The 13561-nt window shown below is 41.1% G+C and overlaps 1 protein-coding gene across 2 annotated transcripts in view; it reads right to left on the minus strand.

Moving 5' to 3' along the window:
* The window catches only part of KLHL15 (kelch like family member 15), a 42647-nt gene that overhangs the window by 9482 nt on the left and 19604 nt on the right, over positions 1-13561 (minus strand). For both annotated transcript variants that reach the window (XM_054472454.2, XM_054472456.2), the window contains exon 3: positions 11957-12668. In XM_054472454.2, the coding sequence (XP_054328429.1) occupies positions 11957-12661 (705 nt within the window). In that variant the 5' untranslated portion in view covers positions 12662-12668. The remainder of the gene's footprint in view (positions 1-11956; positions 12669-13561) is intronic.

Below are 13561 nucleotides of genomic sequence, written 5' to 3' on the forward strand. Positions count from 1 at the left end.
GAGAGTACTTGAAAAGGATTTAGTATGGTGCCTGTCATGTGCCAGTGTGCAAAAAGTATCAGCTATTATTAGCTATTATTAATGACCAGGGGACATTTGCGAAAGTGTCACTCAGCTTAAATCAGTGCATCTCATGACATGCTTTTGTCTGTGTAAAAATTTAGTCTTTCAGAAGATCGAGGAGAAATGAGAGAAACTGTTACTTTGGACCTAATCCTCACTGGTGAAACATGATTGGTAATGTGCAAATGGGAGGAAGCTTTAGAGAAAGAAGCCATGTTGTTTGGAGATCAAGAAACAAAGGAAGGAGAATGCTGCACATATTGGATAGGCAGATTTCAAGTTTTTCAAAGGAAAATTAGGATCAATTCCAAGATCAGAAACTGTGTAAGGAAGCTCAAGAAGGCTTGGAAGCTCTCAAAAACATAACGCTGACTGCATAATTACAAAATACACTGATAAGAGGAAGAAAAGGGGAATGTATCTAAAAAATCTGATGCGCTGCACAGAGAGCTTTCTGGAATTCAGATGTTAAAAAACCACTTACAACAGATGGTAAAAATTGGGCACATAAAACAAGTATTATAACGAGTGAAATAGAGCTACAAGAATATAGTGAATAAGGCTAAAGCCTCAGGATGAACTGTGACTTGACGAAGTAAGAGATGTGGAATAAATGGCATTTTATAGGTTAAAGGAAGAGTGAAGCCCACCCCAATCCCATGGGGTGGTTAATGTAATATTAACAAATAACAAAGAGAAACAACCCTACTCCTATTTGATTTCCATTCTTAGCTAATGTCTTATTCTTTCTAATCTGAAGATTAAATACAATTACTAAGAAGAAACTTAAATCCAAGATGGTTGAGAACAAAAAGAAAAACTAGCTAGTTATTCTCAGCAAGTTCAAGTCATTCGATCTCACAAATAATGTCCTGGGATCCTGAGGCTTCGTAGATAAGGCTGCTTAATTGCTTTCTGCAATCTGTGTGGAATTGCCATGAATGGGAGAGGACTAGAAGCCAGACAGATTCCTGAACTACAGACTGGTTAGCCTGAGGTAGATCCTGTATTGTTGAAAAATAGCCCACCAAAACAAAAAAGCACCCCACACTTGGAGGCAGCATGAACTCACTGGGTAATGCCAAGGCTGACTCAGTTTCCTGTTTAATTTTTGATGATGTAACAGCACTGGTAGAGAATGAGAGAACCTACGACTTCAGCAAAGTAATCAACAAGGTCTAATCATAAAGAAAAGAGAAACACCAGGGACCCATGAACCACATGAAATTGCAGCAATAATTGTGTGTTAATGCATTTGGAGGGTAGGGTGAGGTGACTGAAGTTCACAGTTTTTATGAAGTGCTCCAGGGACCCACGAACTCCAAATGTAAAGCTTCGACTGACTATCCTCAATATGAACTAAAGTGATATGGCAGCTGTAGGAACAAAACTATAAACTAAATTAAAAGGACAGACAATCCTGGTAGGGCACGGTGGCTCACACCTGTAATCTCAGCACTTTGGGAGGTCGAGGCGGGCAAATCACTTGAGCTCAGGAGTTTGAGACCAGCCTGGGCAACATGGCGAAATCCCGTCTCTACAATAATAATAATAATAATAAAAATACAAAAAATACCTAGGCGTGGTGGCATGCACCTGTGGTCCCAGCTACTCGGGAGGATGAAGTGGGAGAATCGAATAGCTTGAGCCCAGGTTGAGGTTGTGTGAGCCATGACAGTGCCACTGCACTCCAGCCTGGGCAACAGAGTGAGACCTTGTCTCAAAAAAAAACAAGAAAATAGGCAAGCCCACCCTCTCTATTCAGGTAAAACCACAACCAAGACAGTGTTAAGTTATATCACTATACTATTAAACACTGACAAAGTGGACCACATCTGGAAGACAGTGAAGTGATCCAAAGGGAGAATGGTCAAATGGGTGAGGAATGTTTCAACACAAGAGAAGACTCAGAAAGATGGCAACTATTTTCAGGACCAGTAAGTGGAAGTTAAGAGGAAGATTTTATGCCAATGTAAGAAAAAGTTCTGTGGTAAGAACTGTCAAGAGAATGGATGCTCATTGTATTATTGTTTCTAAGAGCACAAAACCTGGGATAACTCCAATCACCTATCAATAAGACATTGCTTGGATACACTCTGGTATATACCATATGCAGCTGTGAAAAAGAGTGAGGTTAATCCATATGCACTAACAGATATTCAAAATGTTAAATGAGAAAACTGCAGAACAGTATGTGGCTCATCTTTTCATAGAGAAGGCACTTCTCCCATCCTTCATTTCTCACATAACAGTTTAACTATCTGTGTATCAGGTACTCTCAAAGAGGTATGGAAAGAATGACATTTCTTTCATGTTCTGAATTACTTTCCTTTGCCTTTCATAGGATTAAATAGCTGTCATGTTTTAAAGCTTGGAAAGAATGTTACTACTTTTCTTGCTCTGATACTTTAAAAAAACTGTATAATGAAAAACATTTTGTCTTATTCTGAATATATCATATAATTATATATAATTTCAGTGGTCTGAAAAAAATTTTTTTAAATTTACTGATTATTTAATAAAATAGAGATTGGGTCTCACTATATTACCCAGTCTGGTCTTAAAATCCTGAGCTGAAGTGATCTTCCCACCTCAGCCTTCCAAAGTGCTGGGATTACAAGCATGAGCCACCATGCGCAGCCTGAAAATGTAAATTGGCCATTTCCTCTAAACATCTTTTACTTTAATTGTGTGTGCATGTATGATATAGTTGACAATGAAGTATGAGAAATGATTAATTTTGAATACAGTTCCTGTAAATATGTATACACACACACGCATATATACACACACACAAATATATAAAGTTGGAGAAATAACTAGCCATTACAGCTGGGCAAAAATTTTATGTTTCTCCATTCACTGTCAAAATGTTATATCATAGTGAAACCCAGTCTCCACTAAAAATACAAAAATTATCCGGACATGTTGGTGTGCGCCTGTAGTCCCAGTTACTCAGGAGGCTGAGGCAGGAGAATCGCTTGAACTGAGAAGGCGGAGGTTGTGGTGAGCCAAGATCACGCCACTGCACTCCAGCCTGGGCAACAGAGCGAGACTCTGTCTCAAAAAAAAAAAAAGCTGGCTAAAAGCCTAAAATAATTCTAGACTGTAGCCAGTTAGAGTACTTTTTTTTTTAATTCCAGATTTTTTAATCAAATAAAGGTAGTAAACTCTGTGGAAATCCCTATTTTAATTATATTGCAAGTTACATTTTAATTCTCTCAAAATTAAAGACAGTATATACAAATTACCTTTAAAACTTAAGAATTTGAATACCATGTGGCCAGGCTGGTCTTGAACTCCTGACATCGTGATCTGCCTGCCTCAGCCTTCCGAAGTACTGGGATTACAGGCGTGAGCCACCGTACCCAGCCTAGCCAGCCAATTTAAGATACACTTTTTGGAAAAAAAAAAAAAAAATTTTTTTTTTGAGACGGATTTCACTTGTTGCCCAAGCTGGAGTGCAATGGTGCGATCTTGGCTCACTGCAACCTCCACCTCCTGGGTTCAAGCGATTCTCCTGCCTGTCTCCCGAGTAGTTGGGATTACAGGCACATGCCACCATGCCCGGCTAATTTTTTGTATTTTTAGTAGAAATGGGATTTCACCATGTTAGCCAGGCTGGTCTCGAACTCCTAACCTCAGGTGATCTGCCTGCCTCGGCCTCCCAAAATGCTGGGATTACAGGCATGAGCCACCACACCTGGCCACAAAATAATTTTTAAAATATCCAATATGCTTATATTAAATCAAAGAAACAAAATACCTTTTATTAGTTTATCTATCAGAAGGGGTGGGAGTGGGGGAGCAATTCCTGAACTTAAGATGGTGCCCAGCCCTATAAAAGAGGTTACCTGTGTGAACAGGCACCTCTCTGGCCCTTTCTACATCCAAAAAATGCTAACCTAATCGCTCGAATGACAAGTACAAGGAGGTATCAAGACTGAGTCTTGTTTGTCAGTTTTATCATCTCCTCTCCACCATGATGCAATCTTCCCAAGTAGTTACTATCGTGGTGCTTTAATGCTAAAACAAACCATAACAGGCTGGGCATGGTGGCTCACGCCTATAATCTCAACACTTTGGGAGGCCAGGCAGGCGGATCAGGAGATCGAGACCATCTTGGCTAACACGGTGAAACCTCATCTCTACTAAAAATACAAAAAATTAGCCGGGCACAGTGGCGGGCGCCTGTAATCCCAGCTACTCGGGAGGCTGAGGCAGGAGAATGGCATGAACCTGGGAGGCAGAGCTTGCAGTGAGCCGAGATAGTGCCACTGCAGTCCGGCCTGGGCGAAAGAGCGAGACTCCGTCTCAAAAAAAAAAAAAAAAAAAAATAGAATCAGCAAGTAAGATTGAACTTTTACATTCCAATTTTCAGTAGGTTCCTGTCTGTCTAATACACTCCCCAAGATACTATCTTTCCTAAGGCCCTAATAGTAGTCAACACCTAGATTACAGGCACTCTTCAGGAATCTGTGAACCTGGAGTGAATGCAAGTCAAAGGTAGAAAATAAGAGCACTCTACATCTATACATAAAAGGCAGAAAACTTCAGAGGAGAAAAACACCTTGCGTGATTTCTAAAGAACTGCACATGCGTTAATTACAATCTTCCAAAGTCCATGGGGTTGGGGAGGAAGGGTTGGCAAAAAGGAGTCTGATGCAGAAAAAGACATTAATTGAGAAAGTACACTTAACCCACTGACCTAGTTTCTAACAGAAAACCTGCTTATCTCTATGCTTTCACTCCAAGAGGTGAGTTCATTGTTAATTTAAGCAATTTCAAGTTCTAGCTGCGTATTATCTGGTATCTGAAGGAGATTTAAAACTTTTTCAAAAACAACTCAAGCTTATTAGAAATTTTGATCAAACTTCACATTTGAAATAGAGGTTACTATCTTTAAAAAAGTTGGCCCGGCCAGGTATGGTGGCTCACACCTGTAATCCCAGCACTTTGGGAGGCTGAGGCGGGCGGATCACGAGGTCAGGAGATCGAGACCAGCCTGGCCAACATGGTGAAACCCCGTCTCTACTAAAAATACAAAAATTAGCTGGGCATAGTGGTGCGTGCCTGTAACCCCAGCTACTTGGGAGGCTGAGGCAGGAGAATCACTTGAACCAGGGAGCTGGAGGTTGTGGTGAGCAGAGATTGCGCCACTGCACTCCAGCCTGTGAGACTCCATCTCAAAATAAATAAATAAATAAATAAATAATAAAAAAAGTTTGTTACTGTCAAACACAGCACTGCTTATATTTCTCACATACTTCTAAAACTGAGGGCTTATATTTCTCATGTACTTCCAAAACTGAGGGTCAGAGGGAAATTTCTACTTCTCTAGATTTATCTGGCTCTAGCTGAAGTCATTAGATATAAATGAACTGTTTTTTTCCAAAGAGTTTTTGGCTAAATTATGGTAACCCTGCAGGTGATGGTTTCCTGAACGGAAATTTTGCATTGGTCAAGTGCTGGATTAGTTAAAACATGTTCCAATGCCTAAGTGAAGGAATTCTGGAGGGGCATACAGCACCTACAGTTTACATAGATGTGGCTTTGCCCAGGCAATTTCATTTACCAAATGGGTTGTGCCTCAATTAACCAGAACAGCATACCACCTAAGCATGAGATTATATTAAGGACAATAAATGTCCTTATGTGTCATAGGCTATTGTTAATACTATATAGATCAACTATGCTCATAGAGAAAATATGTGGAAGATTACCAGTGTTTTGTGAAGACCAGTTGTGGGAGCTACTACATTCCAAGTAATGTGTACTTTGGATGCCTAATTTGTCATTTTGAATTCTGTCAGTTTCAAGGTGAGTCCAGGACACCTTATCCCCATTTTAAAATGTAGCTTTTAAAGCCACAAATTCAGCTTGGGCAACATGGCAAAACCCCATGTCTACAAAAAATTAGCCAGGCATGGTCATGTGCACCTGTAGTCCAAGCTACTTGGGAGGCTGAGGTGGGAGGATCACTTGAGCCCAGGTGACAGAGCGAGAACCTGTCTCAAAAAAACAAAAAAAACTAATTCTGCTCCCTAAATTAGATATATTTTTAAAATGTTAAAAAAGCTTTTCCAGCCAGGCACAGTGGCTCACACCTGTAATTCCAGCACTTTGGGAGGTCGAGGTGGATGGATCATTTGAGGTCAGGAGTTCAAGACTAGCCTGGCCAACGTAAAACCCCGTCTCTACTAAAAATACAAAAATTAGTTGGGTGTGGTGGTGCACGCCTGTAATCCCAGCTACTAGGGATGCTGAGACAGGAGAATTCCTTGAACCCAGGAGGCGGAGGTTGCAGTGAGCGGAGATCACACCACTGCACTCCAGCCTGGGTGACAGAGTGAGACTCCATCTCAAAAATATACATAAATAAATAAATAAATAAAAAGCTTTTCTGAGGCATTAATTTTTACAGATGCTTAGATTTTCCAAAATAGTGAAGTCATCTTTATCAGCTATCAAAATTATCTGAAAGCTGTGAATATTCTTTTTTTTTTTTTTTTGAGACGGAGTCTCATTCTGTCACCCAGGCTGGAGTGCAGTGGCGCAATCTCGACTCACTGCAAGCTCCGCCTCCTGGGTTCACGCCATTCTCCTGCCTCAGCCTCCCAAGTACCTCGGACTACAGGCGCCCGCTACCACACCCGGCTACTTTTTTGTATTTTTTAGTAGAGATGGGGTTTCACCGTGTTAGCCAGGATGGTCTCGATCTCCTGACCTTGTGATCTGCCTGCCTTGGCCTCCCAAAGTGCTGGGATTACAGGCGTGAGCCACCACACCCGGCCCAAAGTTGTAAATATTCTTATAATAAATTATCTGTAAGTTACAGAAATCCAGTTTTGGGGGGATATACTGAATTACATTTAACAGAATGGGGAAAAAAGTACATTAGGGGGTCTGACTATCATGAGCCAGGTTATAAAATAAAATATTTGGAATAAGCATGACGGCTTTATTTAAAGCAGAATACTTCTATATAATCTACTTCCTTAATAGCCAATGAAAACTGAACTATAAAATCCTAAATACAAAGCTGAACTAATGTGTTTTTTCTCTTTATCGGATTTAAAATAGATTTCTTTCCCTTTGAGAAATTGAAAGATTTTATGATTATGTAAGATACTGTATCTTACATATTAATATAATTTCTAAGGGGATCATTGGGATGCTGAATCTTACCTTATGCATATTTATAATACTGAACATACCCTAGGTTCAAAAATATTAAAATGTCACTGTACTAGAAAATCAACATATGGGTATTTTAATGAATAATTTAACAATTTTGCTTTAAAAATCTTTTATGTACAAAAAAGTCAAGTATAGGCTGGGCGCAGTGGCTCATCCCTGTAATCCCAGCACTTTGGGGGGCCGAGGTGGGCAGATCACTTGAGGTCAGGAGTTTGAGACCAGCCTGGCCAACATGGCAAAATCCCGTCTCTACTAAAAACACAAAAATTAGCAGGGCGTGATGGCACACACCTGTAATTCCAGCTACTCGGGAGGCTGAGACAGGAGAATCGCTTGAACCCGGGAGGCGGAGGTTGCAGTGAGCCAACATCACCCCACTGCACTCCAGCCTAGGAGACAGAGCGAGACTCGCCTCAAAAAAAAAAAAAGAAGAAGAAAGAAGAAAGAAATATATACATAGGTCGGGCGCGGTGGCTCACGCCTGTAATCCCAGCACTTTGGGAGGCCAAGGCGGGCGGATCACAAGGTCAGGAGATCGAGACCATCCCGGCTAACACGGTGAAACCCCGTCTCTACTAAAAATACAAAAAATTAGCGGGGCCTGGTGGTGGGAGCCTGTAGTCCCAGCTACTCGGGAGGCTGAGGCAGGAGAATGGCGTGAACCCAGCAGGTGGAGCTTGCAGTGAGCTGAGATCGCGCCACTGTACTCCAGCCTGGGAGACAGAGCGAGACTCTCTCAAAAAATAATAATAATAATAATAATAAATAAATAAATAAATAAATAAAAGTATAATATGCATTTTGCCAAATATACATTTACTTCATAAAATGTTTTCAATAAAACAATCATTGTTTTTTAAAAACCAAAGACCAAAGAAAGCAGTTGAAACTATTTAAATCTTCACATCACTGAAATTCAGAATGACAAATGTCAGGCCTTATCTGTTAACATGTGCAAAGACCATCAGAGCTAGTAAAAATACATGCCACAGACATTTGCATAAGTAAAAACTGAAACTGTAGTCTAGTTTTAAAACTAGGAATCCACTATAGATCAAATGAGTCATAAAAATCCTTAAATAACTATGTCAGAAGGACAAGATCCTTAAAATTTCAATTTCTTTGATTATTTCAGTGAAAACCCAAGATTTGTGCTTTCATATCAAAGTTTTCCCACACTTTATATATATTTTTCAGTGCCATTAAATTTCCTAGGCTATGTTTTCTTTTTTTTGGATGGGGTGGGGTAGGGGATTGAGGGGAACAGGTTCTCACTTTATCGCCCAGGCTGGAATGCAGTGAGTGGCACAACCGTGGCTCACTGCAACCTCGACCTCCTGGGCTCAAGCAATCCCTCCTACCTCAAACTCCCCAGTAGCTGAGACTCCAGGTATGTGCCACCACACCCAATTAATTTTTAAATTTTTTGTAGAGATAGGTTTGCCTACGTTGCCTAGGCTGTTCCCCAACTCCTGGGCTCAAATAATCCTCCTGCCTAGGATTCCCAAAGTGCTGGGATTATAGGCATAAGCCACCCTTCCTGGCCCTTCGGCTATGTTTTGCTCATGTAAACACCTTAGAATTTTTACAACTCTGTAACATACACTTTCCCTTAGGCTATGTTTTGTTAATACAAACAGCTTAGAATTTTCATAGCTCTTTAACAACTTCTGAATGATCCAGGCTGGGCCACAGGTTAACAGCATGCTTCCTGCACTTTAGGGTCTTCTCCCTATTCTATTAGCTGTAACAGGAAGTCCCAGATTGGGAAGCAGCTGCCCTGGCTTTCAGTCTGGACAGTGCCACTTGGTCTGGAATAAGATCCTTAACCTTTCTGTGCCTGTTTCCTTATCTACAAAATGGGGATAGCATGTAGATGCATGGCCGGGCGCCGTGGCTCACGCCTGTAATCCCAACACTTTGGGAGGCCGAGGCGGGCAGATCATGAGGTCAGGAGATCAAGACCATCCTGGCTAACACAATGAAACCCCGTCTCTACTAAAAAAAAAAAAAAAAAAAGCAAAAAAATTAGCCAGGCATGGTGGCGGACGCCTGTAGTCCCAGCTACTCGGGAGGCTGGGGCAGGAGAATGGCGTGAACCTGAGAGGCGAAGCTTGCAATGAGCCAAGATCGCGCCACTGCACTCCAGCCTGGGCAACAGAGTGAGACTCCATCTCAAAAAAACAAACAAAAAACAAAACAAAACATGTAGATGCTACCTATATGTACAGTAAGAGCACTTAGTGCATGACCTAGCGCGCGTGTGTGTGTGTGTGGGAGTGTGCGCGCGCGTGCGCAGTGTTCAGATATACAGTATTGTGTGTGTGTGTGTGTGCGTGCGCGCGCGCGCGGTGTTCAGATAGACAGTATTGTGTGTGTGTGTGTGTGTGTGTGTGTGTGCACGCACGCGCGCAGTGTTCAGATAGACAATATTGCTGCCTCTAAGGAACTCAGGAAATTTGGAAGCCTTGGCCTCTTCGATGATGTCCCACAGAATACTCAGTACAAAAATTAAGACAATCTGGCCAGGCATGGTTGCTCACATCTATAATCCCAGCACTCTGGGAGGCCGAGGCAGGAGGATCACTTGAGGCCAGCTCAAGACCAGCCTGGACAACACTGAGACCCTATCTCTACAAAAAAAATGTTAAATATTAAAAAAGAAAAAAGTATACTAAAAAAAGAAAAAAAAAGTTAAGACAATCTTATCTTCACCTAAGGAGAAAATCCAGTAGAGGACTATATAGATACTGCAGAAGGATAAACCCAAAGATTTCAGCACAGCTAGAGGACATGACTTGTGTCCCTAGAACGAATGGGGTCTTTTCTTTGGGTTGAGGCAGAATGCCCCCTTCCCTACACTATTAAGTCACTGCTCAAATCTGTTACTACAAAAGGAAGAATTAAGAATCTCCACACACAAAAAATTAGCCAGGCGTGGTGGTGGGTAACTGTAATCCCAGCTACTCGGGAGGCTGAGGCAAGAAAATTGCTGGAACCCAGGAGGTGGAGGCTGCAGTGAGCTGAGATCGCAGCACTGCACTCCAGGGCCACAGTGAGACTCCTCTCAAAACAAAACAAAATATACAAAAACAAAACAAAATAGGATTCCCCAGGGAAAAAGAGCAATAAAAACAATAGAAAAAAAATCAAAACATCAGAGACAAATGATTTACATAATTGATGTGGGGCTGATTATCACTAAACAAAAAATAAAAGAAATATATTCTTGGCCGGGTGGGGTGGCTCACGCCTGTAATCCCAGCACTTTGGGAGGCCGAGGCGGGTAGATCATGAGGTCAGGAGTTCGAGACCAGCCTGGCCAAGATGGTGAAACCCTGTCTCTACTAAAACACAAAAATTAGCCAGGCACAGTGGCGGACACCTGTAATTCCAGCTACTTGGGAGGCTGAGGCAAGAGAATCGCTTGAACCCGGGAGGGCAGAGTTTGCAGTGAGCCGAGATCGCGCCACTGTACTCCAGCCTGGGCAACACAGCAAGACTCTGTCCCCCCCAAAAAAAAAAAATATATATATATATATATTCTTTAGTTTCAATTATTTTTGCCACATCAATACTTTCTGAGAATAAAAGATAAAAATCCACAAAACTGAATTCTCAGTTTCACAGCATTTTGGAGGAAAAAAAATATGTCAGGCTGCTGTTATTCAAAGGTGCAAATGGGTTTATTTTTCAAATGGTGTAGACAACCCTCCTTTGCAGATACTTTATTTTTATAACCAGGTCTAATAACTAAAGCTGAGGAACTATTTAACATGAAAAGTGACCGACCAAGTTTTCAGTGTGCTTTCTAGAAAAAAGAGAAGATGCAAGAAGTAAACACAGCCCCAGAGGTAACCATGTGATTAGAAACCAATTAAGTTAAGCAATTACTAAAAGTGCTCTATGACCTTTGGGCAAGAAAGGATCACAAGTGAAACTCTGATATGAAAATGAAAATGCTTACATGCAAAAAAAGGCCAAGGCTATTTCAGAGAAAGACTATTTTTAAGAGAACTATTTGCATGGTAAAATGTGCCCAGGGATGGTTGATCAATGTAGATAGAACAGTTATAGTCTACTTGTTTAGAAATGCCAAAATGATGTTTTTAGACATATAACATGTTTTCATTGTCAAATTTAGTTAGTATTCACAGTAAAACGGGGAAAACCAGAAGGTAAGAGCAGGGAAGAAAATCACCATTAGGGTCTATTGGTTTTCAAGAGCTATTTTGTACGTCCTTGCTATATTTTAGAGGAATAAGAAACTCTATTAATCATGCAGAACTCTTCTCAATGCCAATTTCTGCATGTATTACTTAAATTTATTTTTAAAAAGAGATCTAGCCTGACTCGGTTCCGATTTAATTTGTGAAATGAAAAGCTACAGCAAACATGTAATATTTTGCATAAATCATGCTTCAACTTTAAAAGTACTTTTAAAATAAAACTATTCTACTACCTACGTGGTTTATCTTTCACCCACAAAATGTATTTTACAAAACCTAAATGCACAACGAATCAGGCTTCTTATACATAAAGTACTCTTATGTTATTCATTCTTGAATAACATAAGAAATAACAAAATGAAGTTATTCATTCTTGGCTCCTAAGTCTGTGAATCTTATCTATAAAGACATACACTGCCTTAACTAAATGATGAGTACTGTCTATTGCTTTCAAACGCACTAACCTTCTCAAAAACGCTGGTTGGGGTCATCAAGCAAAACCGGATATTCTGAATGATGGTATCGGTATGTCTCCAGCGTCTTCTATCATGCCGCAGCCAAGACTGCACAGCCTCGTACAGCTCTATCTCTGGGAACCTGCTCAGATGATCATTATCCAAGTAAGACATGAGCTTCTCAAAGCTCAGATAGGACAGAAAGTCAGGCCTAGACATGAGTGGCACAAAGTTGTCTAGCAGAAAGGCGTCCAACTTCTCCCTGACTCCCTCGATGTTTACGCCGAAATCATCTAAGAGTCTCATAATTTCTGCACAATTTTCTAGGCAGATCTTTGCTAAGAGAAAAGAGCAGCAGAACTTCACCACTTCTATAAGTTGAACATACATGGCAGCCTGAAGAATCTCATGAACGGTATTCATACTCAGCTCTATAGTTCCGTAGTACATAAATTGCAGGACATGGCTGAAACCAGTAGCTGTTAGACCTTTTAAATGAATTTTGTCCTGATCTCGTTCCCTCATGTCTGCAGTAAACATAATTCTGAAGTAATCACTCTGGGTGGCCAAGAGTGCTTTATGGGCCTGGAACTGATGATCTTCAATAACCAGAGTGACATCAAGAAGCAATCCCTCCTCATACAGTGCTCTGAACCCAGCAGAGACACTGGTGTCATGGATGGAGGAACAGAATCCTTCCACGTCCCCTGCCATGAATCACCTGGAAAAAAAGTAATCAAAGACAACAATGTTAAACACTTCCATGCATTCAGAAGAAAATACTAACTTAAGAGTTTTAACAATTTTTGCTATTATCTCAATTCTACTAAGTCCAAAATGTACAAGTCCTTTGGGAGAAGACAATCTAAAGGTTTGCAGACTAATGTTTTTGGCTTCCCTACCTAAGGAAAAGAATCTATTAAAGATACATCAATAGTTCATGCCTATAAACCCAGCACTTTGGGAGGCCAAGGCAGGAAGATCGCTTGAGCCCAGGAGTTGGAGACCAGCCTAGGCAAGATGGCAAATCCCTGTCTCTACAAAATAATAACAATAAAAAAAAAAAAAGTAGCTGGGCATGGTGGCACATTGCCAGCAGCCCCAGCTTCTTCAGAGGCTGAGGTGGGAGAATCCCTTGAGCCCACAAGTTTCAGGCTACAGTGAGCTATGATAGCACCACTGCACTCCAGCCTGGGCAACACAGCAAGACTCTATCTCTTAAAAATATATATGTTGGCTGGTCGCGGTGGCTCACACCTGTAATCCCAGCACTTTGGGAGGCCAAAGTGGGTGGATCACCTGAGGTCAGGAGTTCAAGACCAGCCTGATCAATATAGTGAAACTCCAACTCTATTAAAAGTACAAAAAGTAGCTAGGTGTGGTGGCATGCACCTATAGTCCCAGCTACTCGGCAGGCTAAGACAGGAGAATCGCTTGAACCCGGGAGACGGAGGTTGCAGTGAGCCAAGATCATGCCACTACACACCAGCCAGCCTGGGAGACAGCGAGACTCCATTTCAAAAAAAAAAAAATGCATATATACACGTATATATACGTGTATATATGTTTGTACACGTATATGTATACATATATGTCAAACAATGGTAAATTGTT

This window comes from Pongo pygmaeus, chromosome X, assembly GCF_028885625.2.
Source record: "Pongo pygmaeus isolate AG05252 chromosome X, NHGRI_mPonPyg2-v2.0_pri, whole genome shotgun sequence".
Lineage (NCBI taxonomy): Eukaryota > Metazoa > Chordata > Mammalia > Primates > Hominidae > Pongo > Pongo pygmaeus.